The 27924-nt window shown below is 39.1% G+C and overlaps 1 protein-coding gene and 1 long non-coding RNA gene across 6 annotated transcripts in view; one reads left to right on the top strand and one right to left on the bottom strand.

Moving 5' to 3' along the window:
* The window catches only part of LOC126366099 (tensin), a 106804-nt gene that overhangs the window by 29268 nt on the left and 49612 nt on the right, over positions 1 to 27924 (top strand). For 3 of the 5 annotated variants that reach the window (XM_050009042.1, XM_050009044.1, XM_050009038.1), the window contains exon 4: positions 23229 to 23294. In XM_050009042.1, coding sequence (XP_049864999.1) covers positions 23229 to 23294 — 66 coding nt within the window. Of the gene's footprint in view, positions 1 to 1374; positions 1474 to 23228; positions 23295 to 26912; positions 27358 to 27924 lie in introns of those variants that run through there. The other 2 variants (XM_050009051.1, XM_050009060.1) reach the window with 2 other exon arrangements.
* Positions 889 to 27747, bottom strand: LOC126366277 (uncharacterized). The gene is made up of 3 exons (XR_007566326.1): positions 27691 to 27747; positions 24628 to 24667; positions 889 to 976 (listed from the first exon to the last, which is right to left on the bottom strand). It is a non-coding gene; the product is annotated as an uncharacterized LOC126366277 (long non-coding RNA).

Here is a 27924-nt window from a genome sequence, read left to right as displayed (position 1 = left end):
TTTATGAAGTTTTTGTGGAACTTTAAGAGGCCTTGCCGATCGCCTAATTAAGTGTCTTATATGGCAAGTTCATTGATAGTACCGAGAAGTAACGCGAGTAAGGGCGTGCTGGTATGCGGCGAGGTCGGGATTGCATCTCCCGTGATACCTGGAAGCTGGCGGGAGCGGGCGGCGGCGGTCAGGTGCAACGCACGCGCCTCGCCGCGCTGCGCCCGCGCCGCACAGTGCCGCCGCGCGCGCCGCCTGGCCCACGCGCACGCGAAATATTCGCAATCGCGCTACGCAGTCGCCAAAAGTAAACACACCGTTTTCAAACAAAATCCTTATACAGTAAACGCTTTGACCGATCTATAAATATCGTAAGCGGGAGCTCGCTACGGTCTGACGCCCCCGCGGAATCTGTGCAAATGTTCCTCTTTAGAATATTAACTTGAGATATACAACTATTAGGAACTTTGAACCAAATAAGGAGAGCTCGACGCCGGCCGACGGCTTCTTGGGTGATTATTAAATATAGCGTGGGATACTTTATTAATTCAAACTGTTTTGTTTACCTTTTTCGTAAAAGTAGAAAATAATGCCTCGTTAAGTACATCAATACTTAACTACTTTAAGTGATAAATAAGTACGTAACCCCTTTTATTAAAAGTGTCGAAGCAACCTGGTAAATAAAGCAATTTAATTATTATTAAGTGTTTTATTTACTTTCTTACATTGTTTAGTAAACACGCTGAACTTGAACCTGACACTTTATCTAGGGCAATATTCTTTTAATTGCGCATTTGTGTAATATTTCACTTCACAACATTCTTGGTTTGGAATGCTCCAAACGATGCGTTTGCGCTTTAATTAAACCGTAACGGCGTGAATAGAAGGAATAAATTGAGAATAAATACCATCTTCTATTTCAACTTCCTCAAACTCCGGCGGGGTAATTCAATTTGCGTTACTTACCCACTTCCTATTGATATGCAACCTGTAAAAGAGAACGTTCAAGGTGACAGTAGGTATTTTATCTTAAAAAAATAGAGCTCCGATAGAGTCGGCAATGACGATTGTTGGCGATAAAACGGTGCTGTTTCAGGCTTATCGATAAACAACCTCCTTGAGTCACGTAAGCCAACTCAACACAGGTGTAAACTTTACACTGTAATATTGTTAGCGGAGTGATTAACGTTGTTATTAAATGGTGTTATTTAATAAAACTTATTGATCTCTCTCTTATTTAGTTCTCTATTAAAAAAAAAACTTAACCATCAAAGCTGAAGGCTTCTCTGCTGTAACAAAGTGTGTAATGGACCGCGCTAATGACTGTTAAGTAAAGAAAGCCGAACTAATAGTCAGAGACAATGTGTGAGTGAGTGTGGCGGTTTGTAAGAGTTCTGAACCTACCGGGCCAGCAAGATGTATCATCACGGACGGCTGGGCAGTAACAGCAGCACCTCCACATCGTCTGGAGGCTCCGACTTGCGGGTAAATATCACGTGTACTATAACATACATACATAAAGCTCCACCAGTAAATTCTATAGCCTGAAGAACTCAAAGAAAGAAGACAACTTGCAGTGCAGTCATTTCATATGGGTACTTAGGACAAAACGCCCAAGATGTATATACAAAAACTATACAATGACAAGCAACTAAAATATAGAATTCTACCTATTTAAATTAATAGGTGTATTATATATTGCTGAAATAGACAGCGCTAAACTCTTCCGTTTTGATATCACACAAGGCGATAAAAGGATACAAATGTCATTACAATTGCCAAATCTTACTGATATCGCTTGTTATTGAAAAAGAGCCAACGTTTTAATAAATGATAAACATACTAATTAAACTTACACGCAACAGAAAAAAATATATAAGTATGTCAACAAGATAAGGTCAAGATGCTACAGATAATTTATTTATAATAAGTACGTCGATCTTTAGCCTGTAGTTTATATTTTACTTCAAGAATTCCTTCTAAATAAACAGACACAGCACAAGTAGGTACACCTAAATAGGTCCGCGTAATCACGTCATTATGTGAGTTTGAACAATATCGGAACAATGTCAGCATTGATTGTGCGTACCCTTAGCCCGCGGGTCAAAGATTTCCAACCGACGATAGGGCGGCGCAAGCGCAAGCCGCTTGTATTCGTGTTACAGGTTTAACTAGCCGTTATCGAAATAATATCTTTAAACGAAATTAAATATTGTAGCACGTAATTTTTCAACAATAGAGTCATTTTTGTTTTTTTTTGTGTGTCTAAAACGGCACGTTTCAGTTTCTTGTAGTGCTGCACAAAGTGCTAAATGTTGTGAGTCACTTTGGGTACGGATTTCAATACAGAGTACGAACATCTTAGCATAGTCGGTTATTAACTCTATGCGAGAGCGAGTACACATACAGACAGAGCAGCAAACTGACTCGACGCTCGACAGCAACGATGTTTGCTTAGCAAATAAACTGAAATAAATAAAAAAAAATGCATGAGCACGAGTAGAGGGAGCCTCTCGACTCGCGGGTCAGGTGACACTGGCTCACTGGCAGGTGAGGTTTCTCAATCGGTTTCTCCTGTCAAACCATTCTCTCATCTTCAACATGCCAAGACTGAAGGATTAAAATGCCAACTTTCCAGATGTTCCTCACAATATGTATTTAATGTTGTATGCAAAGTTGACTTTAAGAAGACAACATAAAGGAACAAGATTCGGAAAAGGTCATAATAATATTGTATTGAATCGCTTAAATCTGTTTTAACTTTTAAATATAAGTACAGAGAGAATGCCAGATACATCTGCGCGAGCAGACAGTCTGTCGAGATAATCAGAAATGGAAACTGTGATTCAGACAAATAGGTACTATGCTGGTCCTGGAATGCGCCCGCGCCTCGTTGCCCGCGGCCCTGCGCTGGCGCTGCCGCTGTACCGACCGACACTAAAACGCATATTATAACATTATTCACCGACCCGCTCTAATCAATGGCTCAAGTAACAATTTGAGTAAATAATTATCGGTTTTCGAAATGGTCAAACACCGTAACAAATCGGAATTATTTAAGTACCTAGCTATACAATGATAATTGTAAGTACCTACTCGCTGACCCATATAGGTATTTCGCAATGTTTCCTACGATGATGAACATACAGATTTACTTCATATACTTGTAACACTATGTGTCCTTATTGGCAACTTAATATTTTACCTTTATACCTAAATCCAGTTAAAACACATACAAGCGGGTTCTTACTACTTTAAAATCAGGGATATTAGACTCCTAAATCCAGTTATCGTCACATACCTACATTGATTTTATTACTCACCTTGATCGTTTAGATAAAGTTCTGGTTCGTCAAATTGTAATTAAATGGCAAATTTATTATAAAATAAACGCAATTTATATTTACAGATATAGATTCCGGACACATAACTTTTGTAGAATTCGTCCTTCTGTCTGCTGAACCGGTACTCATCAATTTGGCGGCGATCAGAACTCGTTTTGACTAAGTTGTCATTTCCTTCAAAGATTGGTCGTAAGCTGGCTATTTATATAAGTATATATAACTTCTACACGAATAATTTCAGCGAAAATGGTTTTACTGTCTTGTCTGTAACAGTCCGTTTCCTGGTCGGCTGACATAAAATTGAGTACGTTAGAGTGAATTCATTTCCTGAGATTCTATTAGTCGGTGTAGAGAAGTTATTATCTGGTTCGAAGTAAGGGGTACCAGGAAAGCAGCGTACGTCGATCGGTATTAACACGTCGCACATTCCGCGAGTATCCCGATAGCCCGATAGGAAACCCGTTAAGTCGCACACGCGCGCTGTTACCGCAGATATACGACGCATTCAATATGACAGTCGAATTATATCGTAGATTACCCGCGAGGTGGGCCGGGCGGCAGGCGAACGTACATTTATTGTGTCACTGGTATGATTGCATTAGGTGTGGTGAGTTGCGAGTGAGCTGCATATCTGTTCCGGTAGGTCGGTCGATATTTAAATGTCGCCCAGTTTCCGGGTTGGTCCCGCGCCGCGCCGTCCCTGCGGAAGAGTAACAACGGTGTCGACCGGTCTAGGCGGAGGCATGCTCCACGAGCTTCACTTTAGCCTTCGTTTCAAATCTACAATTGTCAATGTAAAATCTGTAATATATCCATGTTCAAAACAAAATACATAAATTTTATAAATATTTTGACATTGTTACAGAAAGCCTTTAATTCGGTAATTCTCTCCCATTAATTCAATGCCTAAACTCAAAGGAGAATGGGCGAATCTGGTCCAAGAACCTCCACTGATGAGACTTACATGTAATGAAAGCTTATGCTTTCCCTATGATTCTGGCAAAGTTCTATCAGATTCTATCCCGGGGTTCTTTTTTTACGGCCATGTTTGTCCTGGCTAAAAATGTGATAAAATAAAGTGGGAGCTAAAATCAACTCAAGATTTGTTGCTGGATAACTAAGTCTACATAAATAATTATGTATCATATTGTATATCATTTTAAAGAGGATCTTTTCCAGAATCCGAAACATAAAAAAAATAAAAAAAAATCTTTATGTAAGCGAATTATAGTCAATTTACTTCTGCAGCGCCATTGTTTCTCGGTAGTTAAGTTCAAGTTCCATGCCTTTTACCCCTTCCAAAAGTATCTTACCGATTTTTTTTATATTGCTTCCTGAATTTGATCTGAGTGATAATAACAAGAAAAATAAATATACACCTCTCCGATAGAGACCGCCTAAGCTATTGCCTATTGCAAGAAATCGTCATCATTAGCAAGTCATTACGGTATTGCATATAAGCTTACCAGCAACTTGGAACTTGGTCCAAGAACCTCCACTGATGAGACTTGCATGTAATGATAGCTTATACTTGTCCTATGATTCTGGCAAAGTTCTATCAAACTCTGTCCTAGGGTTTTTTTACGGCCATGTTTGTCCTGAGTGTAAATACAGTAGAGGACTGCAAAATCACCTCAGGATTTGTTGTCGAAAAACTATTTAACTAAGTCTATATACATAATTATATATCATAGTGCATATCAATTTTAAACGGGAAGGTTATCAGAATCAGAAACACAAATAAAAAAATGCATTATGTAAACGAATTTTAGCCAACTCACGTCCGTAGCACCATTTTTCTCAGCAGCTACGTACGAGTTTCGCGCCTTCCAACCTTTCCAAAGGAGTCCAATCATTTTTTCCTTCTTCTGATATTGATTAACCTGACAAGTGATTCTGTTTGTTGTACCATACGGCATTGTTTATAAGACAAGCCATAAGCCTGGATTAATAAAACAAGATTGTGGTGAAATAAAACATACTACGTACATTTCCGTCCTGCCGCATTCTAATCATGTTACGTCTGTTGGATTATAATGACTAGCCTTTGAGTACGTTATCTTGCAATAGGTCCATAGCTTACGCGGCCTCTATCGGAATGGTATCTGTTTGATACACATTCATGCAAAAAAAGAAAAAAGGTGGAAAGGAAGAATCCTAACCACTTGCGCTGTCTCCATACCCTGAAAATAGCCCAGCTCAAAGAATAAGGGAAACACTTACGTGATCAGCTTCTTCACTCTTTTAACCAGGCCTGGTTTTTGTTGACAGCACACGCAATCACAGCAGTCTATTTATTATTATTCACAATGAGGTTTGCAAGAATAAAAACGTAATATATATAAGCAGGCAGAAAACAAGAAGAAAGAACAAAAACGTCACTAACACCGTCGGGGTTCACACACTCAAGCAAAAAGTTTTTAATTATTTGTTTTTAATTTATAAAGTCTTTTTGGTGTTTCCCTTGGGTAGCTAGGCGTATTAACAGAAATAAAAAAGACAGAACAAGTGGCTCAAACACCATCCCCCACCTTGAAAGGTTTCCTTTCAATAAAGCAGAAATATAACAAAATAAAAATTAACTCTAAGTATAACAAAAAACAATAAAAGAAATGAAAAGCGGTGCGTTTTTAAGTTAAATGAGGGAGGGGGCATAAACGAACCACAGGTCGTTTGAATGTACCAGTTTTAGTTTTGACTAATGCAACTCTAACTTGATTATCGTCTCCGTAAAAAGTGCGTATTATAATACCTAACGGCCAATGTAAGGGCGGTGAGTTGTCTTTCATCATAACAACTACCGTTCCTTCCTTTACTGGACACGTATCAGTGTTCCATTTGTCACGAAGCTGAAGTGTATGCAAATACTCATTACTCCATCTTCGCCAGTACGAGTGCACAAGTCTATCTAGTAACATCCATCGCGATAACAAATTCTGAATCACTGCAGGATCATTAACGGAAGGTAAATGAGCCAGTGGAGCGGTATTCAAAAAGTGAGCAGGAGTTAAAGGTAAAGGTTCACTGGGGTCTTCACTTAATATTCCTAGCGGTCTGGAATTCAGCAAAGCCTCGATTTGACATAGAACTGTCAATAATTCTTCGTACGTTAAAATCTGAGAACCAATTACGCGAAATAAATGCGATTTAAACCCTTTAATCGTAATTTCCCATCCTCCTCCAAAATGAGGAGCGTTGGGAGGGATCATTTCCCAAGCAATGCGGTTGTTAGCCAAAGTGGCTTTAAATTCAGTATCAAAAGCGTCAGACTCTAAAAAGTTATAAAGTTCGTTCAAATATGACTTAGCACCTATAAAATTTGTGCCATTGTCCGAATAAAGTTTTTCTACTGGACCTCTTCGAGATAAAAATCTCTTAAAAGCATTTAAAAATGATTCAGTGCTCAAATCTGTAGCTACTTCAATATGAACTGCTCTCGTAGTAAGACAAATAAATGCGCATAAATATGCCTTTTGGCTTTTGACACCGCGTTTCCTATTTAGGGTAATAAACAGCGGTCCACCATAATCGACGCCCGTATGAGCAAAAGGTTTGGACATTTGCAAACGACATAAAGGTAAATTAGCCATAACAGGCGAAGAAGCAAGTTTAGGGCGTGCCCTAAAACATGGAACACATGAGTGCACTCTAGCATGAACAGTGCGGCGTGCGGAAAGTATCCAAAACCTTTGCCTGAGCAAACACAACATGTGTTGCGGTCCAGCATGGCAAGCAGTGCGATGAACAAAATCAATAAGAAGTTCAGTAATCCTATCTTTGTTAGGCATAAGCATAGGATGTTTATGATCGAAAGTCAAGTTTGCATTTTCCAGTCGTCCTCCTACTCGTATAATTCCATCGACTAAGAAAGGCCTTAGTTTTCGAAATGCAGCTGGACATTGCCTTTTAAGTAGCAACGCCTTTAATAAATCTGGAAAATGTTCTTTTTGAACAGCACGAACTATGATCTTTTCCGATGCGTTTAGATCATCAGTCGTAATATGGCCGCGAGTTTTTAAACGTTTCGTGAATCTCAAAACGTAGACGATTGTGCGGAGCAATTTCGACCATTGGGAGATTCGTTTGCTTAATAAGCGTAGAGGCGATTCCTCTTTATCATCAGAGGGTACCGTAACATTAGACAATGTTAGGATTTTAACTTCGGGCAGATCATTATCATTTTGACTAGCCACGTAAGCTTTAATAGGCCACTCCAAAATATCATTGCGTACCCAATAAGGCGCGTTCATCCACGTTGGATGATCAACTAGCTGTGCAGGAGTAAGTTCTCTGGATAAGCAGTCTTGTATCTTTGTGACTCGATTCGCCACGAATGTCTTCAGTCTGTGTGGACTGGAATGAACCCACGTAAAACCAAAAATATTATCAAATTGAAAGCGGTTCGAATGTGAAACATCATTGAGAGACAGACAAGTGTCTGTGGGCGCACTAGCGTCCAACATCATGCGAGTCTTTGTGGGGAGTCTATCTTTAAGATCTTTTTTAGAACTCGTAATTGAGTCACCTAAAACAGAAGGGTCTGTTTTAAACGGCAGTGCTACGACGTGTGTACATGTCGGGTCGCGAGTAGTGATAGACTTATAAATCTCTTCACAGGCCTGTTCATCTTTACTAAACGTAGCGGAGCGCGGGGTAGAAACTTCTTCTACTTCCCAAAGTTTATTCATCATAGTATCTAACGATTGTCCAGTAAAAGCACATAACGTAGTATTATGTGTAACCTGTGCAAGATTGCAGGGAGACCGATTATGAATCGGAGCTTCACCCATCAAAATGAAACCAAGCGGGGTTTGAACTGCATCAGGTGTCCCTTGTGGGCCCTGAATATGTCCCGAAAGCAGTAAGCGCGGAAATAACTTAGCACCAATTAACATTTCAACCTCTCCAGGATCAGAAAATGTATCATCGGCGAGCGGAGTGCGAGACAAATAGTGTAACATCGACCTATCAATAGGCAATGTTGGTATGCGGTCAGTGATTTTATCAACAACCAGCGGTTGTAGCGGAAACGATACTTTATGATCAAAACGCGAGTGAATTACAACATTAGTAACCCCTTTCACTTGTTTTGAAGACCCACCAAACCCATTCACGGTAATTTGGCCGGGGAGCGTATGCATTTTTAAAGATAAGCGGTTGCATAGCTCAACTGTAATAAAGTCATTCATTGACCCATTATCAATTAGTGCGCGTGCAATATATTCGCTACCATCAGTATTTTTTATTACAACGCGAGCGGTAGCAAGCAACACCGTTTTAGCGCTTTGATTAAGCAGCGATGTTTGCGAGCAAAGCGACAACTGCGAAAACTCATTCGATGGCAGTTGTGCAGTAACAGGCGCAGTGACAACGTGAGGTGGAGCAGGAAAAGGCGACGTGACTGCAGGTTGCGGCAGAGGCTGCGCAAGCAACGGCTTAACGTCACACGCTGCGGCTACATACACAGCACTCGACGGACCGGGTGTCTGTGCGGACGCGGGGGTGCAAGTAGTCGAATCATTTTGTTGCGGAAAATGCAATAATGAATGATGCGTTTTCGAATGGCAAATATTACAATTTTTATTAGAATTGCATGATAATGTTCTATGACTGAAACTAAGACAATTGCAACAACTATTATGTTTTTTAACAACACCATAACGATCTCTGGGACTCAATTTCATAAATTCAGGACATTTATAAAATTGTTCATGACCCGATTTTGAACACAAAGGGCATACTGCGTTTGCATTATACGAAGTTACAAAAGATTTCGTAACCTTTGGGTTGTTAATAATTTTTGGAATAGCTGGCGATTGGAAGCGATTATTATTGTTTTTATTGCCATAAATCTGACATGGTTTGTTACTAGTACGATCAATTATTTTAATTTGCTCTTTAATGAACCGAATCAAACTATCATAAGTCGGCAGTTTCTCTGATCGTACGGAATTTTCATAAAGGCAAGCAGTTTCCTTGTCAAGTTTTTGCAAAGCCAAAAATAAAAAGATAAAATCAACTTTATCTTTGATTTTTAATCGATCAAATGCACAAACTGATGCGGCAAACTTATCTAAAAAGTTATTAAGCCCATCAGCTGACGCGAAAGTCAGCGGTTTCAAATTAACTATCTGTTGTAAATAGGTAGTTCCTAGCGTGCGAATATCTTGATATTTATCAACCAAAGCAGAATAAATTGTGCTATAATTATCAGCAGTGGGAGGAATGTCAGCAATAGTAGTTAACGCAGATTTAGACAAAACTCCTGTCAAATAAAAGACTTTGTCTGAGTCAGTTAGACTTGTGTTATTATGAACTGCGTTGTTAAAACATTCAAAAAATGTTGGCCAATTTTTAATGTCCCCGTCAAACGTAGGCAAATTAATCGGCGGCAGTTTAAGACGTGGTTTTTCCATTGATGTTGATCTCAATTGGTCTACTGAGACTTGCAGTTGTTTCAAACTGTTTTTTATAGAAGAATAAATATCTTCAAAAGCGAGAAAAGATGAGTAATCAGGCTTATAAGTGGAATCATATTGTATTTTAGCGATATTTAAATTATCTAACGCGGTTAAATACTCAGCGCGTAATTGTTCTATATTTGCAGCTGAACTTATGAAGCGATTTTGCAATTCTTTTGTGGAAATATTCCGTGAAACGTCATAAATGCTTTGTAGTCTTTGAAAGAAAGCTTGCACTCGAGCTTCATTTATAAGAATATTAGGTGGCATGGGGCCCTCGACATCCTCGTCAACAGGTGCCTTTTTAGACATTGTAAATAAAATATAAAAAATGTATCAGCAATAAAATTAAAATTATAAAATAATAAGAAACAATTTTTATATTAATGCGATGCGATATAGAATTGGTTATGCGCTCAATACGTAAGTAGGATGAGTATATCTAGTTAGTAGAATAACTTGAACACTCGTAACAAAATTGTGGATAAAAATGTGACAAAGTAATGCGTTGCGTTTTATTTTATTAAAAATCACTACTGAATATTATTAGCGAGCAGTTTTATTCAAAAATAATGGTACATTCAAATGCAGATGCGGTTAAGATGCGGTAAAATAATCAGCGAATAGAGAGAAATTGAGATGCAGATGCGGTTAAGATGCGGTAAAATAATCAGCGAATAGAGAGAAATTGAGTATAGAAATGCAGTACTTAAGTAATAAAGCAGTATAGAAGTAAATAACTACAGCCCCATCGGTCTGTAAGCTATTACCATTTGTTACTTATGAAAGAGCAACAAATTGCGGAATCAAAGAATGCGATTTTGCGGTAAGAAATTACTGGTTCACGGATATGAATCCGTAGTTCGAAGGACCATCTTATGTGTTTGATACACATTCATGCAAAAAAAGAAAAAAGGTGGAAAGGAAGAATCCTAACCACTTGCGCTGTCTCCATACCCTGAAAATAGCCCAGCTCAAAGAATAAGGGAAACACTTACGTGATCAGCTTCTTCACTCTTTTAACCAGGCCTGGTTTTTGTTGACAGCACACGCAATCACAGCAGTCTATTTATTATTATTCACAATGAGGTTTGCAAGAATAAAAACGTAATATATATAAGCAGGCAGAAAACAAGAAGAAAGAACAAAAACGTCACTAACACCGTCGGGGTTCACACACTCAAGCAAAAAGTTTTTAATTATTTGTTTTTAATTTATAAAGTCTTTTTGGTGTTTCCCTTGGGTAGCTAGGCGTATTAACAGAAATAAAAAAGACAGAACAAGTGGCTCAAACAGTATCTTTTTTTTTCTTATTGTTGTCACTTGTCAGGTTAAGAATGCAATATCAGAAGAAGAAAAAAATGATTGGACTTCTTTGGAAAGGTTGGATGGCGCGAAACTCGTACGTAGCTGCTGAGAAAAATGGTGCTACGGACGTGAGTTGGCTAAAAGTCGTTTATATAATGCATTTTTTTATTTGTGTTTCTGATTCTGATAATAATATACACTATGATATATAATTATGTATATAGACTTAGTTAAATAGTTTTTCGACAACAAATCCTGAGGTGATTTTGCAGTCCTCTACTGTATTTACACTCAGGACAAACATGGCCGTAAAAAAACCCTAGGACAGAGTTTGATAGAACTTTGCCAGAATCATAGGACAAGTATAAGCTATCATTACATGCAAGTCTCATCAGTGGAGGTTCTTGGACCAAGTTCCAAGTTGCTGGTAAGCTTATATGCAATACCGTAATGACTTGCTAATGATGACGATTTCTTGCAATAGGCAATAGCTTAGGCGGTCTCTATCGGAGAGGTGTATATTTATTTTTCTTGTTATTATCACTCAGATCAAATTCAGGAAGCAATATAAAAAAAATCGGTAAGATACTTTTGGAAGGGGTAAAAGGCATGGAACTTGAACTTAGCTACCGAGAAACAATGGCGCTGCAGAAGTAAATTGACTATAATTCGCTTACATAAGAATTTTTTTTTATTTTTTTTTATGTTTCGGATTCTGGAAAAGATCCTCTTTAAAATGATATACAATATGATACATAATTATTTATGTAGACTTAGTTATCCAGCAACAAATCTTGAGTTGATTTTAGCTCCCACTGTATTTTATCACATTTTTAGCCAGGACAAACATGGCCGTAAAAAAAGAACCCCGGGACAGAATCTGATAGAACTTTGCCAGAATCATAGGGAAAGCATAAGCTTTCATTACATATAAGTCTCATCAGTGGAGGTTCTTGGACCAAGTTTCATACAAAAGTGCCCATTGTCATTTAAGGCGTCCCGTCGTTTAAACTGATGAGCTTTGTTGGCAGTTAACCCGGCAATTTATCGTGGAACTTTGTTTGGCCATGTTTCAGCCGCAATAAGTAACCAACATTCCCCATGAAGATTGCGTCTGTGGTTGTAACCCACATTTATATGCCAATGTTGGCTTCACTAGATTATGTCAGGTGGTTTATATTGTGGAGAATAACTTTGCATGTGGAATTTACCCTTTTCCAATAATCTAAAGGGCTGTTACATGCACATATATAAATATAAGTATACATACATTACGATTTAAGCGTTGTTCTTATACGATCGAAAAACTCCGTGCTCACTTATTTATAAAAGAAAACCGGGACGATACCAACGAGGTCACCTCGTTGCTTGGGAATTTATGTAGGATCGTGGAAGGGTCCAAGGAAATAAGAAAGAATTTACCAAATATTTGGCCCAGTATCGTAAAGTGTCCAGAATTTATTTAATAAAACCAGAATGACCAGATACGAGACCCACCTACATGTAGTGAGTGAGATAAATCCATAAGGACGGAGACATACGGGCTTATTTATATCCGCCGCTAACATAGCGTCTCGTCGGTATTCGACGATTGTATTAGTTTGTTTGCGTGTTTTGAACAAGTTTGTACATAAATGTTTATTTCAGGCAATTTACAAGTTCAACGACTTTCGACTCGTTGTTTGTATTGCATATTTATCCGGTCTAACGGCAAGGTACGCAGTTTCTCCTGAAATTAATTAATGTTCTAATTTACAAATCTCGCTCGATATCCGTGAATGAACATTGTGTAGGCTGCGGAGGCAGGTTCTGTGTCGGTAGTACTCGGTAGCTCATTATGGGCGCCGACACCCTTGCTTGTTACGATTTGGTACGAGTTTCTCTCCTAATGTTAAATAGCTACGTGTGGGTATACCTCCGCGGCTCGCTCGGGGCTCTGAGAATGTTCATTTGTATTTTAAAGTAAAACCACAGTAGTAGTAGCTACTTGATTCCACTATGGTAAACTTAAGTAAATGTTTAGCTTAATGTTCGGCTAAAAAGTCGAATATATATAAAAAATGTGAATTCATCGCTCATGCAAAGTAAACTTTATGGCTTACATTTAGCCAACAAAGACATTACATATTAAAAAAAAAAACATCAATAGCCGCCGATTGACCCGGAACTAGTAGTCAATCACATCTGCCGAGGAGCGGCGTGGCTCCAGTCTCCGCACGCAGAATACCAGATCGGCGATAGAACCATATAAATGAACAAACGTGATAATCGATTTCTTGTTTGCGATAATTTTCCGATGAACTGTCTAGTATTGAATGGAGAGAGCGGGTGCTGTAAATGTAATCGAGTTTGTCTTTTAACTTTGTTGTTCTGGATTAGTAAAAACCACAAACCGTCCAAACAAGTATAAAGTGTACAGTACAAGAAAATAAAGTGGAAGAAAGCAAACTTTTTTAATCCGAGTAAGTGGTACTTGTTTGGACGAATATTGTTTTATCAAATAAACGTACTAGACTACTTGTACGTCCATGAGTTACCTAATGCTCTTATAATTGGTATCGTTAGAGAGATGTTCGTAAGAGAAATGTTTACTAAAATTTACTTCGTTTGATGGGCTCCGTATAACAAGCATCACGTGAAGCATCAGAGCGAAACAAATTAGGCAATTCTAGACGAGAGCGACAATAGAATTACATGTCGTATGTTCCCGTGAATAAAAATGATTTTCAACAATGGCAATATTTAATATATACTCACATATTTTCTGAGAAAAACGAACTTTCGTGTGAAAATGCCGCAGTAATACGTCAAGTATGTCACGAGTGAAGGTGTGCAACGAAGATATTGTATTCGTGATATTTTTTATTTTTTTTGATATCCCTGTACCCATATCGGGTTCCAACCGCGCTGGCATCTCTTACGCGAACGGTTTTTGTACGTATATCAATATTACTCGTAATATTTTGGCCAATCTCTACACAATTTACTGAACCAGTCGTATCATATTTTACGTCGAATCACACCGTATTTTACAACTTTTTATTTATAAAGACAAGTAAATGTCATTATTACGAATTGAGACGTCGCACTCACGGTTAATGTTGTACCGACCAAAGCACGCGAGGGATATACGATTACTTAAGTTTAACAAAATATTTTCTTGATATGATGCTGTAAGTGGTTTCGGTTGTGCCGCCAACAATTATCTTTCATGCAAAATAAGATATTTATTTATTATTATCTACAGTAAGTAAATAAAGTTATTGAAAAATGTATTTTATTCCTACGTCTTACGTAAGTTACATGAGAAGTTTTATTAATGGTAAGTTAATTGGTACTTACTACGACACAAAATAACCAACTTACTTTTGAATACAAATACAAAGCAATTTGTTTTGGACTGCGCAGTTGTCGTGATTTGACGGGGGTGAGGAAAATTAAAACCAATTCGAAAGCTTTTTTGTTTTCTCTTACGCGCACAAACTGCCGAGCGCTATATTGCCGAAAGGGAGACCACCATGCCATAATTATAATTAATAACAACATGTTCACAAATTGCACTTAAACTGGCAGCAAAACCAGTAAACACTGAAATTATACGTCTGCGTGCTTCGGTCTTGGATTGACTTAACTTTAATTTGGCTAACTTTGTATGAGGCAATTTATTTACATTCAGTAAATTTTAAGGGCATAAGCGTGATCTCGCTCCAATCGATTGCACGGCGAGTCTTTGATTCGTCACTCGTCAATGGACTTCGGATTTAGATTACGTCTCGTGCGTGCGTAACCGCAGCGTACTGAGGATCGACAACTATGAAAATAAACTGTCGGGTTCTACCGTCGCCATTTCCTGATCGACCTAATAAACATGGAGTCTATTGGTGGAGCGAGTGGGTCTGCAGTCGATCAGCCGCTGCGAATGGGGCCGAGTGCCGGCTGCGGCCCGTAGGGACTGGGAGTGGTGTTGCGGGTTTATTTTTACTATGTTGCGGCATCTGATGTGGCTTATACGGAGTCAGAATTTGTTTGCCCAAACTTTTGTTGGCTGACAAGCCTCAAAAATTTTCCTCAATATGTCGGAACTCTGAGAGTTTCCGCTCGCTGCGAGTTTGAATACGCGGGCTCGTTCACTATGCGCATAAATACTGTTGTTCTTTCGGCGAATTTCTATAACCTAAATGTGCTCTGAGGAAGGAAATGTCTTTAGAGACGATGTGCACGTTATACAGTTCCATTTATATGCTACGTTTGATCTAAAATTTTCAGGAACGTAACGAATACCTTACGAATACAGAATGTTGTTGAAAGTTTAAAGTTTCTTTTGAAAAAACTTTGAACTAAAAAAACAAGAAGCCAGGTTTTTCCGAGCGAGTGTCTCATCCTTTGTATAGCAAACAATAAACGGACGGAACTTGTCTGAATGTGTTAGTTTCACACGTTATCTTCAGGCTGAGACAATCTACAGTAACGAATACGGATGGCCGGTGTAACATTAGTTGCGAGTTGCGCCGGCGCAGTGACTGATGTCCGGCAATACGTCACGCCACCGGACGTGAGCCTCGTCTGCGCAGTTTCGACCATTATCAAAATTACTCCTTATTTTTCTTTATTACACATTCAATTGTTACAATCATAACCCATTTTACCATTTAAAAAAGGTCTATAGCTAACAAAATAAAAGAACAAAGTCAGCATTCGCAGAATTATTATTTTTATGTGGAACTGAAAAAATAGAATAGCAATTGTACGCGAGTTCGTTATTTTTTATTTGGTTTTATAAATATTAATTGAGCTAACAGAGCGTCGGGCAAATACTGCCTGTGAGGGTTTTTGTATAAAACCTTGAAAAGAATTAGAACCACGTAGGTACCTTCTACCTATAAGTACCTAATTTAAAAACAAAATTTTTGTGTTACTTACAAATAAGTAAAATACGTAACTTTGTCTCGAAACATTAATAAATATAATGGCATAAATCTCATCATAACATACATAAACAGCCTCTATACGTCCCACTGCTGGGCACAGGCCTCCCCTCAATCAACCGGAGGGTATTTGGAGCATACTCCACCACGCTGCTCCAATGCGGGTTGGTGGAGGTGTTTTTACGGCTAATAGCCGGGACCAACGGCTTAACGTGCCCTCCGAAGCACGAAATCATCTTACTTTTTCGGATAATCAGGTGATTCAAGACTGAAAAGTCATGACCAAACAAAGGACAGTCTCACAAAGTGATTTCTACAATGTCCCCATCGGGTATCCAACCCGGACCTCCAGATCGTGAGCCTAACGCTCTAACCACTAGACCACGGAGGCTGTTAACCACTAGGCATAAATCTCAACACTAAATAAGATTCATGTTTTGATATAACTTTTTTACTTCGTCGTGTTTCCAATTTGCATACGTAGGCATAGTAAAAGGGAATTTCTGTGAAGTGCTTCTATTTTACATGATAAAATGCAGGCGTGAACAATTTCCCGGGGGTCGGTAAATAGATATAAATAGATAGTCGGTAGGCTCTTCTCTGTTTCAGGAAATTAGACTCATCGCAACTCGGAGAGCTAATGCCTTTTCAAGTCCGGAAGCCTTTTACTACCAAGTACAAACGCTTCGTTCTCCCAGCAGAGCTTGTTTTACAATATATTAAGTAAACGTTTACTTAATCTACTCAGCTCTTTCCGATTACACGCAAATTTACATAGAAACCATTTACTCTATTAATAAATCTACAACCGAGGCATACTTGTGTGTTGAGTAAATTTTGCCACGTAATTAACGGATACGTAACACGTCGCGATTATATTTCAACAGTAAGTACCAAATTTAAAATTATACTAGATATGTGTATCTGCGTACTGTTATTATCTATGGTTTTAAATTTTATGGAATTGTTATTAAATTTCAAAATACCGCATATTCTCGACATGTAGCTAGCAGAAGTCGATCAAGAGATACCACAGTTACCTCAACATGATGAAAATGTCATAAGTGATGGGCTAGTGAGTTTCAAGACACAACAAATTTGCTAACGATTTGTGACTCTGTTCACATCCGGAAGAAAAATGCGTGAATTTTTATATATTGTACGCGCGTATGGTATTAGTAGGTACGATGCGCCGCAATTTTCATGATACCTAAGCCACGGTTTTATAATTTTCTCTCCTCTTTCCATAACACACCGGCTATAATTCGCGAAAATAATCCTATTTGTCTCCTGAAAATTAACAGGGTCGTTTACTTTATTATTATGGTCGGAGATTTAGGCTGGTTATATGATTATTTTAAAATATTACATAATATAAACAGCCTATAAACGTCCCACTGCTAGGCACAGGCTTCCCCTCAAACAACCTGAGGGTCTATGGAGCATACTTCACCATGTTGCTCCACTGCGGGTTGGTGGAGGTGCTTTTACGGCTAATAGCCAGGACCAACGTCTTAACGTGCCCTCTGAAGCACGGAATTATCTTATTTTTTCAAACAATCGGAAGGTTCAAGCCTAAAAAGTCCTTACCAAACAAAGGACAGTCTCATAAAGTGATTTCGACAATGTCCCCATCGGGAATCGAACCCGGACCTCTAGACCGTGAGCCTAAAGCTCTAACCACCAGACCACGGAGACTAAATTATTGCCTACAGTTTATTGTTATGAAGTCGTTGTATTATCTAGGGACACTCGATAAAATTTCAGAGGTGACATCCACACTACACCCATATCATGAGTGATGTAACGTCTCGCAACTACTTGAGGCGTTGCTTCCATTTCTTTAGCACAGAATTTTTCATAGATATACTGAAACAACGGTATTTTGCTATTAATGTACCTCTGACTAAATTATTGGAAATATAATCGTGAGCTTACGTCGCAACGTTGTACTCGTGCGTGTGGTAATGGATGAGGTGCCCACACATGGGAGATGAGTTTTATAATTGTATTACCGGCATCCTTTCGACGCGCGTAGATTGTGTTGTCAAGGCTGCTCCCTGTTATTACCGCGCTGGTTAGCCAGCCTACTCCATGAAATATTACGTGTCGCAGCGGTTTCTCCGTCATCCATCATTATATCATTAGTGGTGAGAGTCTTAAAACTCGATGTTCACGGAAAACAATTATTTCTCATACGAGACATAAATACGGAAGCCCGAGAGACGTCGCTGTAAGTTCTCAGTTCCTCTGACGGGTCGTTGAAAGGCTTGCAACTATATGTTAGATAAAGTAAAATGCACAAACCTTTTAGCACATTTCCGAAATTATAGAGCGTTCTAACTAACTGTGTAGAAGATAACAACTACTAAGCACTTTACATGTTCATAATACATCCTATAGAAAATCGCGATGTGTATAATTTGCGCTTTATTTATTTAAAATGTTTACGACGAATTTTATGACAGTAAGCATATAATTATGTAAGTAAGTACGTAACGTGTTGGTTTTTATAAGTAAACTATCCTGAATACTGAATAGGATGTATTTTCTTGAAATGTAACGGAACACGAAATGGTCTTCTTTACCTTAAATTGTTTACCATAGAGTCTACTATGTGTGATTTAATATGCATAAATTCCCAAGTTTTGCCAGGGTAAATGCACTTGTATGCAAAATAATGGTTTCCATAGCAAGTTTAAACTTAGTTGTGAGCACCTGTGAACGTTGTAATTTGTTTAGAATACGCCTTAAGAAACCACTATGATCCGAGCTCAGAGGAGATAAATCACGGAATAAAGCCGTGTATGGTACCTACATTATATACCGGTCCTTTGGGCATTAGTACACGTAGGGAGGAGAATACTTTATGATTTGCCACAATTTGTAACTACGGATATAAAGGTCTCAATTCGGTAAATTTTTTTTGCTACGTTTAAGCGTAATACATATTATGCTTTTCCGCTTGCGTTCATTGCGATTCTAACATTTCTTATAAGTTCCAAAAAAGTTAATAAGTACTTAAGTAAGTATTGGTGGTTTAGTGGTATAAAATTACGCACAACTATTGTCTCTGATGCACTTATGTTCTGAATTACAATGGGTCTATTATTCAGTGAGTATCGTTAGTAGGTTCAGTCGTTACTCTAGTATATAATACGCATAGAGCACAGCGGCGGTGGGTTGGGCATACCCGTGACAAATGCACGAGATATCCCCGCGAAGACAATAACCGCAAATTGCCGCCCTCGGGCCGCGCGCACGTGAGCAAGTCTACTCCCGCCATTCTATCACTTTCACTACCTTTTTATTACCCTATTCCCGATACGTTATTACATCAATTCCACACTTCGTTTTATAGCTAATCCAAATGAACACGATTTCAGTTCGATAAGTTTTACGGCGCTCTGTTGAGATTAGTTTCGTCTATGTAATAACTGAAAATAGCCACCAGCGTAGGTTAAGATGTCGATAATAACTCAATTAACTAAGTCCGCGTCTAGTCAGGCGAAAGTCTGTCTAAAGCTAAGTATCTTACAGCGAGGACGCGGTTAATCCAAAGGTTTTTGTGTTTTTACATTATTCTGTGTAACATTGTTTTATTATTTTGTCTGATACCTTGAAACAGATACGATTTATGAGCTCAGTCTGTATAGGCAACTTTATTTATTTTATTTTATTTATTTATCGTTTATTTCAGGTACTAGTCCCATAGCATTACAAATTACATTTCAATACAATAAAAAATACAATAAAACAAAATAAAATAAAATACCATGCAATAAAATAAATTAAATTAAATGGTTAAACATGTCAGCAGGATATACATTATGTCACATATAAATAATCTTGTTAAAATTCGTGTCATGTATATAAAAGCCGTAGTATATAGATACTACTATCTTGTTCGGGGATGCACGTGCTCTCTGTTCGAAGGAGGCCCTCAGATTTCTTAATACTGCGAAAAAATCGTTGACCCTATGCTCAGCAAACATGCCAGACGCGCTACACCGCCACGGTAATCGCATCATGCCTCTAAAAGCATTATTATATTGCACTCTCAGGGTGTTATATGAGTGCTTTGTAAATGAGTACCATAGGTGGCTGGTGTAGAACGCCTGGCAGTACGCCTTGAACAGGGTAACCTTCGCATCGTTCGAGCAGCGAGCAAACCTCCTCGCCAGCATGTTGCTTCGCATGGCCAGCGCACGTCGCTGCCGCTCTAGGTCGTCATCGTCTTCAAGGGTCTCAGTGACAATATGACCCAAGTATTTAAACTTAGATACAAGTCTAAGTTGAGTGCCGCAAAGATAGACGGGAAGAGGGTTCTCAGGGCTTTTGTTATACCTAAACACCATGACTTCCGTCTTCCTTACGTTGTACTTCAATCCATGGGCTAGGGCATACTTTTCGCAGACAGATATAAGTTGCCTCAGACCCCTTACAGAGGGGCTGAGCAACACCATATCGTCCGCATAGCTTAAGTTATTTATCAACATACCGTTAACGTAACAGCCGACCTTGGTGTGGCTCAGCCCCTCTATAAGGGCGTTGACATATAAGTTGAACAGGATCGGCGAGGTCAGCCCACCCTGTCTAACCCCACATTCTAGCTTGTAGCTTTCAGAATCAACATTACCCCATCTCACAACGTTGGTTTGGTTTGCGTACCAGTACTCCATCAGACATGTAACGCTTTTTGCAACACCAGTTGCTCTTAATTTGTTCCACAGTAAATTGTAATTTATAGTGTCAAAAGCTCTGCTTAAGTCGAGAAAACATGAATAAACTGTAGTTTTCTGTTGCAAATAGCTTTTGACAGTGTTCTTTAGAGCGAATATAGCCATGTCCGTGGAATGACCGGCACGGAAACCAAATTGTGCATCGTTCAGATGTATATTTGATGACAAGTTAGGTAATAAGAGCCTTTCCAAGACTTTAGAAAAAACAGTGGCGAGCGATATGGGGCGGTAGTTAGATGAATTGGAGACGTCGCCGGTCCTGTTCTTTACAAGTGGCACGACTGTAGTCCTCATTAGAGCACCAGGCAGGTGACAGTGCGCCAGACACGCGTTAAATAAAACAGACATTTTTTCAAAAAGTATGGGACCGGCATTCCATACATGTTCTAAACTGAGGTGGTCGTGGCCCGGCGACTTCCCACGTTTCATTTTACGCACACATGTCAGCACCTGATCAGGGGTGAAATAAATTTCATTGCCCACTGCACTGCAAGGTGGAGGCGAGAGAGGTGTGTGCGTCCCGTTGTCATTCAAAGTCACAGCTTTCTCATTAAATTGGCTTGCGAACATATTAGCGATTTGCTTAGGATCCTGGGTGCCGCTAACACTAAGTGGGTGTGTAGGTTTAAGATCTAAACTTTTGGTCGATTTCCAAAATTTACAAAAGTCCTTTTCCTGCCTTCGCTTCGCTATTATGTCCATCTTTATTTGATTTTCATTTTTCTGACACCAAACAATTTTGTTTTTGAATTTATTTCTTGAACTAATCATGTTATTGTATGTAGTGCCTTGCTTAGGGCTTCCATGCAACTTCCACAGCTGATAGTCAAGTCTAGCTTTATTATGTAATTCTTTAATATGTACGTTCCAACCAGTTACTTGACGCTTCTTCCGTATCAACGATGGACCTATATACGAGTTAATTGCAGCCTTACTTAGGCAATTTATTATTTTATCATAATATTGGTCGATTACGTGCCTACAGTCGCGAGAGTCACATGCAACCCCCACACACGCACAGTCAGGTAAAGTAACATCAGTCAGGTAGCTATAACACATCCTCATGTACTCAGAGCTTTGTTCAAAATTCCTAGTACCCCATTTTATTTTGTTTACATTTAACGCACTAGGGGTATTATTATTACACTTCGGTCTAATACAATTTAAGTCACACTCTAAGACGAGTGGAAAATGATCTGACCAGAAAACGTCGTCAATCACATAGATGTTACTGATAAGTTCCATTGCACTTGAGGTAACTACAAAGTGGTCAAGCCAGCTGGGAGTTCGTGGAAACGTGATCGTACCCGATGATTCACCAAGTAAAGAAAAATCTGCACATACCCAGTCCTGGTCCGAACAATAAGCCTTGAGTTCCTGTCCAAATGAAGTTTTTACATCCGCGTTATAGTCACCACACATAATAACACATTCAATATCAGTGTCCTGAACTATAGCACTCACTTTACCGAGGGTTTCCGAAAACAGAGGCAGGTTTACCGAACTATGTGTAGGCATATAAATCGACATCACTATGAAACTTCGATTTTCCAATACAAAACGCACAGCCGCGATCCGCTTACTATAACTTTCGATAGGCGTAACGTCCGGGAACAGATTCTTTCTCCACAGGACAGCGACTCCACCATATGGCCTGCCTATCAGGGGCCCACTCGCGGTATCCACTGCTGAAATCCCATGGTATGCAAAGTCTGGATGTACTCGGGATAAAAAGTCGATATCGTCGGGAATTAGCCATAATTCCTGTAAAGTAATAATATCGAACTTTTCACATAACTCTGTTATATGTGCGAGGCTTCTCTTAATTGCCATACAATTAAAAGTCACAATTTTCACCCGTGAGTTGTCTGGGTTAGACATAGCTATTTAGGCGAGGCACTAGAGTTATGTCTACTTGTCCGAAATCCTCTGTATTCGATGCCGACGGGCCAGAAATTTTCGTTTTTTATTGTTGAGAAGTTTGGTATGGCGCGCTAAGGTTGCAAATCCACCGTGAATACATTCCCAGTGCAAGGTCGACTCGCTCGCTCTGCCTCATACGTGCCTCAGATCTACATTCCTGATGCAGTTAGCTATCTCACTTCCATCTCTGCCATAAACGGGATTCATTGTTTTATGTTGTTTTTAAAAACTACTACGGAATGTATTTTATTACGTAACGAGACAGGATGACGTTAATATTTAGGTAGTTATTAAAGTTACTACAAAACCAAGATTTTACCCTTGAAATCTACAACTGGAGACATCGCGGAAAATAGAGCCACTCTCCAAGTAACAAAGTACGAATTTAGCATTACAAAGGGACCTGTTGTATTTTAATGAAGGCTGAAAGCCGCCAGATGTCTCGGACTAATAAAAGTACTGGTTTCTGCGATGTAGGATCTAGCGAGTCCCGGCGGGAGCAATTGACCCAGTTAATGGAGCGGGTGTTTGTTGCAGGTGTCTGGCGCGGTGGAGCTGGCTGACCCAGCCAACGCTGCCCTGCTCGCTCAACTCCACAACTCGGTAAGTCACCAACTTTACACCGTCTCAATGGAAACTGACAGTACTTACTGACACCGACATCGCTCGCCGCTTAATTGCTACGGCCATGTCCCCTGAATTAGTAATGAATACCACGATTGTTTTCGTTTCCTTTTCTCAGCCCTGTTTTTGTTCCGTATCTTGCCTTTTTATTTTTTGCATGATTTACTTCGGATTTTTATAAAGAAATGAAGACTTGAAAAATTCAAGTTTAATAACAGGCGGGCAAGGGTAAAATATTTAATAACTGTAAAACTTGGTAATAACGAAGATTGTATCATTATTTACAATTTATTACAAATTTTCGCATCAATAAATCTGATCACGTCTCTACCTCTCATTAACGCCGCCACATTTAACAGCATTATCAGCATAAAACAAAACCTTATCACCCCTAATGAAATTTTATAGCCTTCATATAAAAACCATATTGCGTAAAATGAACCAACCCGTTTATGGTGGATATGTAAAAGTCGCTTAGCCGATAATTGCTGGAAATGTGTAGTGGAAATGAAATTACGACAATCTTGGAGGCACCTTCAAAGGATCTGTCGATGCGGCCGGTCGTTAAATTTCGCATATTCGGTCGGTGATCGGTACTCGGGGCGTCTCTGACGTCGCGAGATACGGCTGATATAAGGGGGCTCTTCGCGGTTGGAAATTGCCGATATTACTTCCCATTATGATTATGATTATGGAGGTACAAGAAAGTGGCGCGCCGGGACGGGTCAAAACGTGGCTCACGCCGAGACGTCGACTTAATTTTCACACCATTTGACGACAGTTCGGGGTCGGGCTGAAAAAGTTGTTTGGGTTAATGAAATGTTGCCATAATAACTTTTGATATTGATATGCATATGAAATTACATAATTCATAAAAAACAAACTTACGTAATAAAATTTCACTACCTACCATTTATCCGTTCTCAGTTTAAATTAAAAAGGATAAAAGTTCGAGCTTTTTATGGGAGTTAAGGCACAGTTGCCGCTTCCGATAATGGGGGTTTCAAACTGTGCTAAGTATTTACTTAAATCTGGATTATAATCTTTGAAATAGAGTGCAGCGAGGGTACATAGAGCAAGGATTTAAAAAGTGCTAACGACAGTCTAAACACCGACAGGTTCATGCCGCTACATTCCTCTTCCTGTTTGATTTCTATCCAAACACTAACAAACCATTAGAGCCGAGATTTGGTTAACGTGTTACTCTGGAATTTACTTAGTTTCCATCGGACTTCATAACAGTTTTGTTCACAGATATTAGAAATGATTTGTTTTATTTAAAGTACTTACTACATTACTTATGGGTACTTACGGCATCAAAAATCAATCCTTTTAGAAAGTAGTTTTTGTATCTGAAAGAAAGATGTCGTTTTATGTTCAGCATTGTCTAAAATAAGAAAGATGTAGTACCTAATATAATGGTCGAAATTTATCAGGTTTATATGCATTCATGTCTCAAATCGTATACAATAAATCAAATTTAAGACCGCAGAGGTCCTTATTAAGTTTGACAAACATGGCTTAGTAGCTGAATGGCTCGATTGTGACTCAGCGATCATACGATATGGAAGAATGAGTGCGATTGAAAATGTCACTGATATATTTTATTTTTGCTGAGATAAATGAGGCTGGCGTATTCCCATTTGAAAACGCTTATCCCGTTATATGTTGAGATAATTTATTTAAGTGATATAAACGGGTGACGTCGCCCTCGGCGGCGGTCGCGCAATCAATTATACTTTATGACTCTCAATGAAATATTTGCGAAGGTTGCACAAATGTCAACTCGTCACCATGTCCCAATGTATGCAAATGCAACCATGAGGAATGTACAGTCACACATAAAAGTCTATTAGATTTATGGTGTTATGTATATCTTTAATACTTTTGCTCCTTATAATTTATATTGCTGACAATTTCATGATTTAAAGTTTATAAATAAATTGAAAGAAACGAATATTGATGGATTTATAACTTATGGCTTATTAATTGGAAACACACCTCCTCATTGACTGTCATTGATGTGTCAAGTCACATGGTCATGGCAAAATTGTATTTAACATGGCAGCCTATTTATAATTACATACATAAACTCATGTCTATTTCCCACCGGGGTAAGCAGAGACTATAAAATTCCATTCGGTCGGCGTCGATCTTGGCGCACTTCTCTTGCTTCCTCCACATTCATCAATCGTGTTTACGTTTAAATTTTAGGTACTTACCTACTAATGAAATAATTATGTGCGTAGTTACTAATACAAGTTCTACCAATACCTACATAGTAGTTAAGTACCTAGGTACGTATTTCAATTGGTGTAATTTATATCCACCGAATCATTTACGTGATGTGGATTTACTGTCGTGTCATTTTGTAATTTAACAACAAATTCTAGCTCCATTTTCTCCTAAGAGTTATCGTGACAGGCAATTCCATATGTTTTCTATTTAATGTGATTGTTATTTTCTATCTCTGCCATTTATCAGATTATCTGAGCATTAGAAACTTTTAAGAATAGTTCCATAATTAGGTATTTCTCTACACGAAGGTCATATTCAGGTAAGATTACTTACATGAATTTAGGTTAAAAACGTAACTGTAGATATGCTAATAGTTGGGTATTACCACCCCTTCGAAATGCTGTCAGTAAGTAGGTAAATACCTAAGTAATAAGTAGTTTATTGTGATCAGGCAGAGTCACCTAGTTATTGGTATTATGAAAGAGCGAGTATCAAACACCAACTGTCACCTGATATGCGCCTGATATGGGTGAGTCGTCCGCGATCTACGAGTACACACACGATCTATATTGTCTTACCTCTACAAGTTAATTTGTAAGGTAGATTTGTAGGGCTAACATGCGCAAGGTGATAAAATGTTTTCACGGTCCTTTTATCGATTCTGACGATATCTTCTTCTATCGTGTGGGTAGTGAGGTGGATTACCAACGCCATCAACACTGGTGTTGGGGTTTTTTATTCTGACGATATAATTATTTCGTTTTGTCGATTTGAGCTAATATGTCATGTCGTTCCGTCAAAACTACGAACAAAATCACGTGGAGGGAAAAAACAAACTTATCCATTTCGACAAAATTTATTGAATCGATCGATAATTTTATCACATGTTTTATAGAACACTGAATACATGTAGTATAATGTTATTACGCGTATTCGGAGCACGTTGCTAGTAATTGACATCTGTCAAACGCAGACCAGCCAGCAGCCGACAGTTTTAGAACAATGTTTATGGCAACAACGGATGCTGCGCGCCCTGCTAATGTGCTGCTCGTGAACACTTGGTTCTCGGTAAAGGAAGTTTAATTCTATATTTCAATCTCCGCAGATCCTAGCTCTATAAAACTCTATATCGAGCAGGCCAGTTCTATAGCGATTGAAGTGACGATTAACTTTTATAACAATAGAGCTGACTCCATAATGGTGTCCATTTGTAACAATTTCTTGGCGAAATAGATCCATTTGCACGAACAGATTGTGAGGGTGTTGATTTTGATAAATGAATTGGAATTGTGGGGGCGTGTTTGGTGATGTCTGCGGTGCGACGGCGGCGGCGGCTGATGGCGCGAGGTGACGAGGTGATGCGGCGCGCGGCCAGTGCGCGGCAGGCGCGCGCCACGGCCGCACACTGCACGAACCACATGCGCCGGTAGCCGCACCGCGAGTGTAAACAATACCCAATACCATCACAAAAGGCAGTTAAAGCGATTTTCCTATAAATCTCGTCTAAGTTATCCCTTGCTACAGTGTTAAAAGTGTCAACCGTTACCTTTGACTCGTCAAAGGTTAACCTGTTTGAACTTAGTGCAAAAGTTTCACAATTTGGACGGTGATAAAAGCTGCTCGCATTCTTAAGAATCTTAAGAAGTAATGAGCGTAGGTCGTGTGAGCGAGTGTTGAGCGGCGACATTCGCGCGACGCCGGCGGCGACCACGGCGCCGAGATGAAGTTGTTCAAGAGGAGGCTGTCGCTCAGCGGAGATAAACAGAAACGGGTTTCCCACACAGACGACCCCTTTGAACACGAGGTACTCGGCCCACTCCCGACAATGCCCGCAATATTGCACCCACAGACACTTTCTACTCCGATAAGCCCACCAAGATCACTGTTTATATTATTATCGACGCATTATCTTTCATTCAATGTATACCCTTTACATGCTTATTTACATCCTACGTACTTAAATATATTTCTCATTTTTAAATTACAACGTCAGGCATTAACAGTAGGTATTACGTAACAAGACTTGTGCTGTTTAATTTTATTGATATCGATAGCGAGCCGGAAACATGAAACAACAACATTCAGCGCAGCTACTTAAAATATTTCTTCCTAGTAGGTAGGTGTATAAGTTACTTACTCCACGCTAGTAGGTATTTAGAATAAGAAGTTTCCGTGCGGCGTCAGCGACTGATAAGCATTTATTAGAGTAGGTTTCCTAGACTTGCTCCGTATTCGCTCGGCAAAGTAAATTGAAAGGCAAGGTTATCTTATCAGAGGAGAGGCCGGCAGTTCACGCGAACTGCGCGCTCCGCCGGTTTAGCCACTTTGCGAGTCAATTCCGTGAAACTAAATATATTACTACCTTCCTTGC

Source organism: Pectinophora gossypiella, chromosome 1 (genome assembly GCF_024362695.1).
Source record: "Pectinophora gossypiella chromosome 1, ilPecGoss1.1, whole genome shotgun sequence".
Taxonomy (NCBI): domain Eukaryota; kingdom Metazoa; phylum Arthropoda; class Insecta; order Lepidoptera; family Gelechiidae; genus Pectinophora; species Pectinophora gossypiella.
Note: the sequence above shows the minus strand (reverse complement) of the source record. Positions and strands in the feature narration are given on the sequence as shown.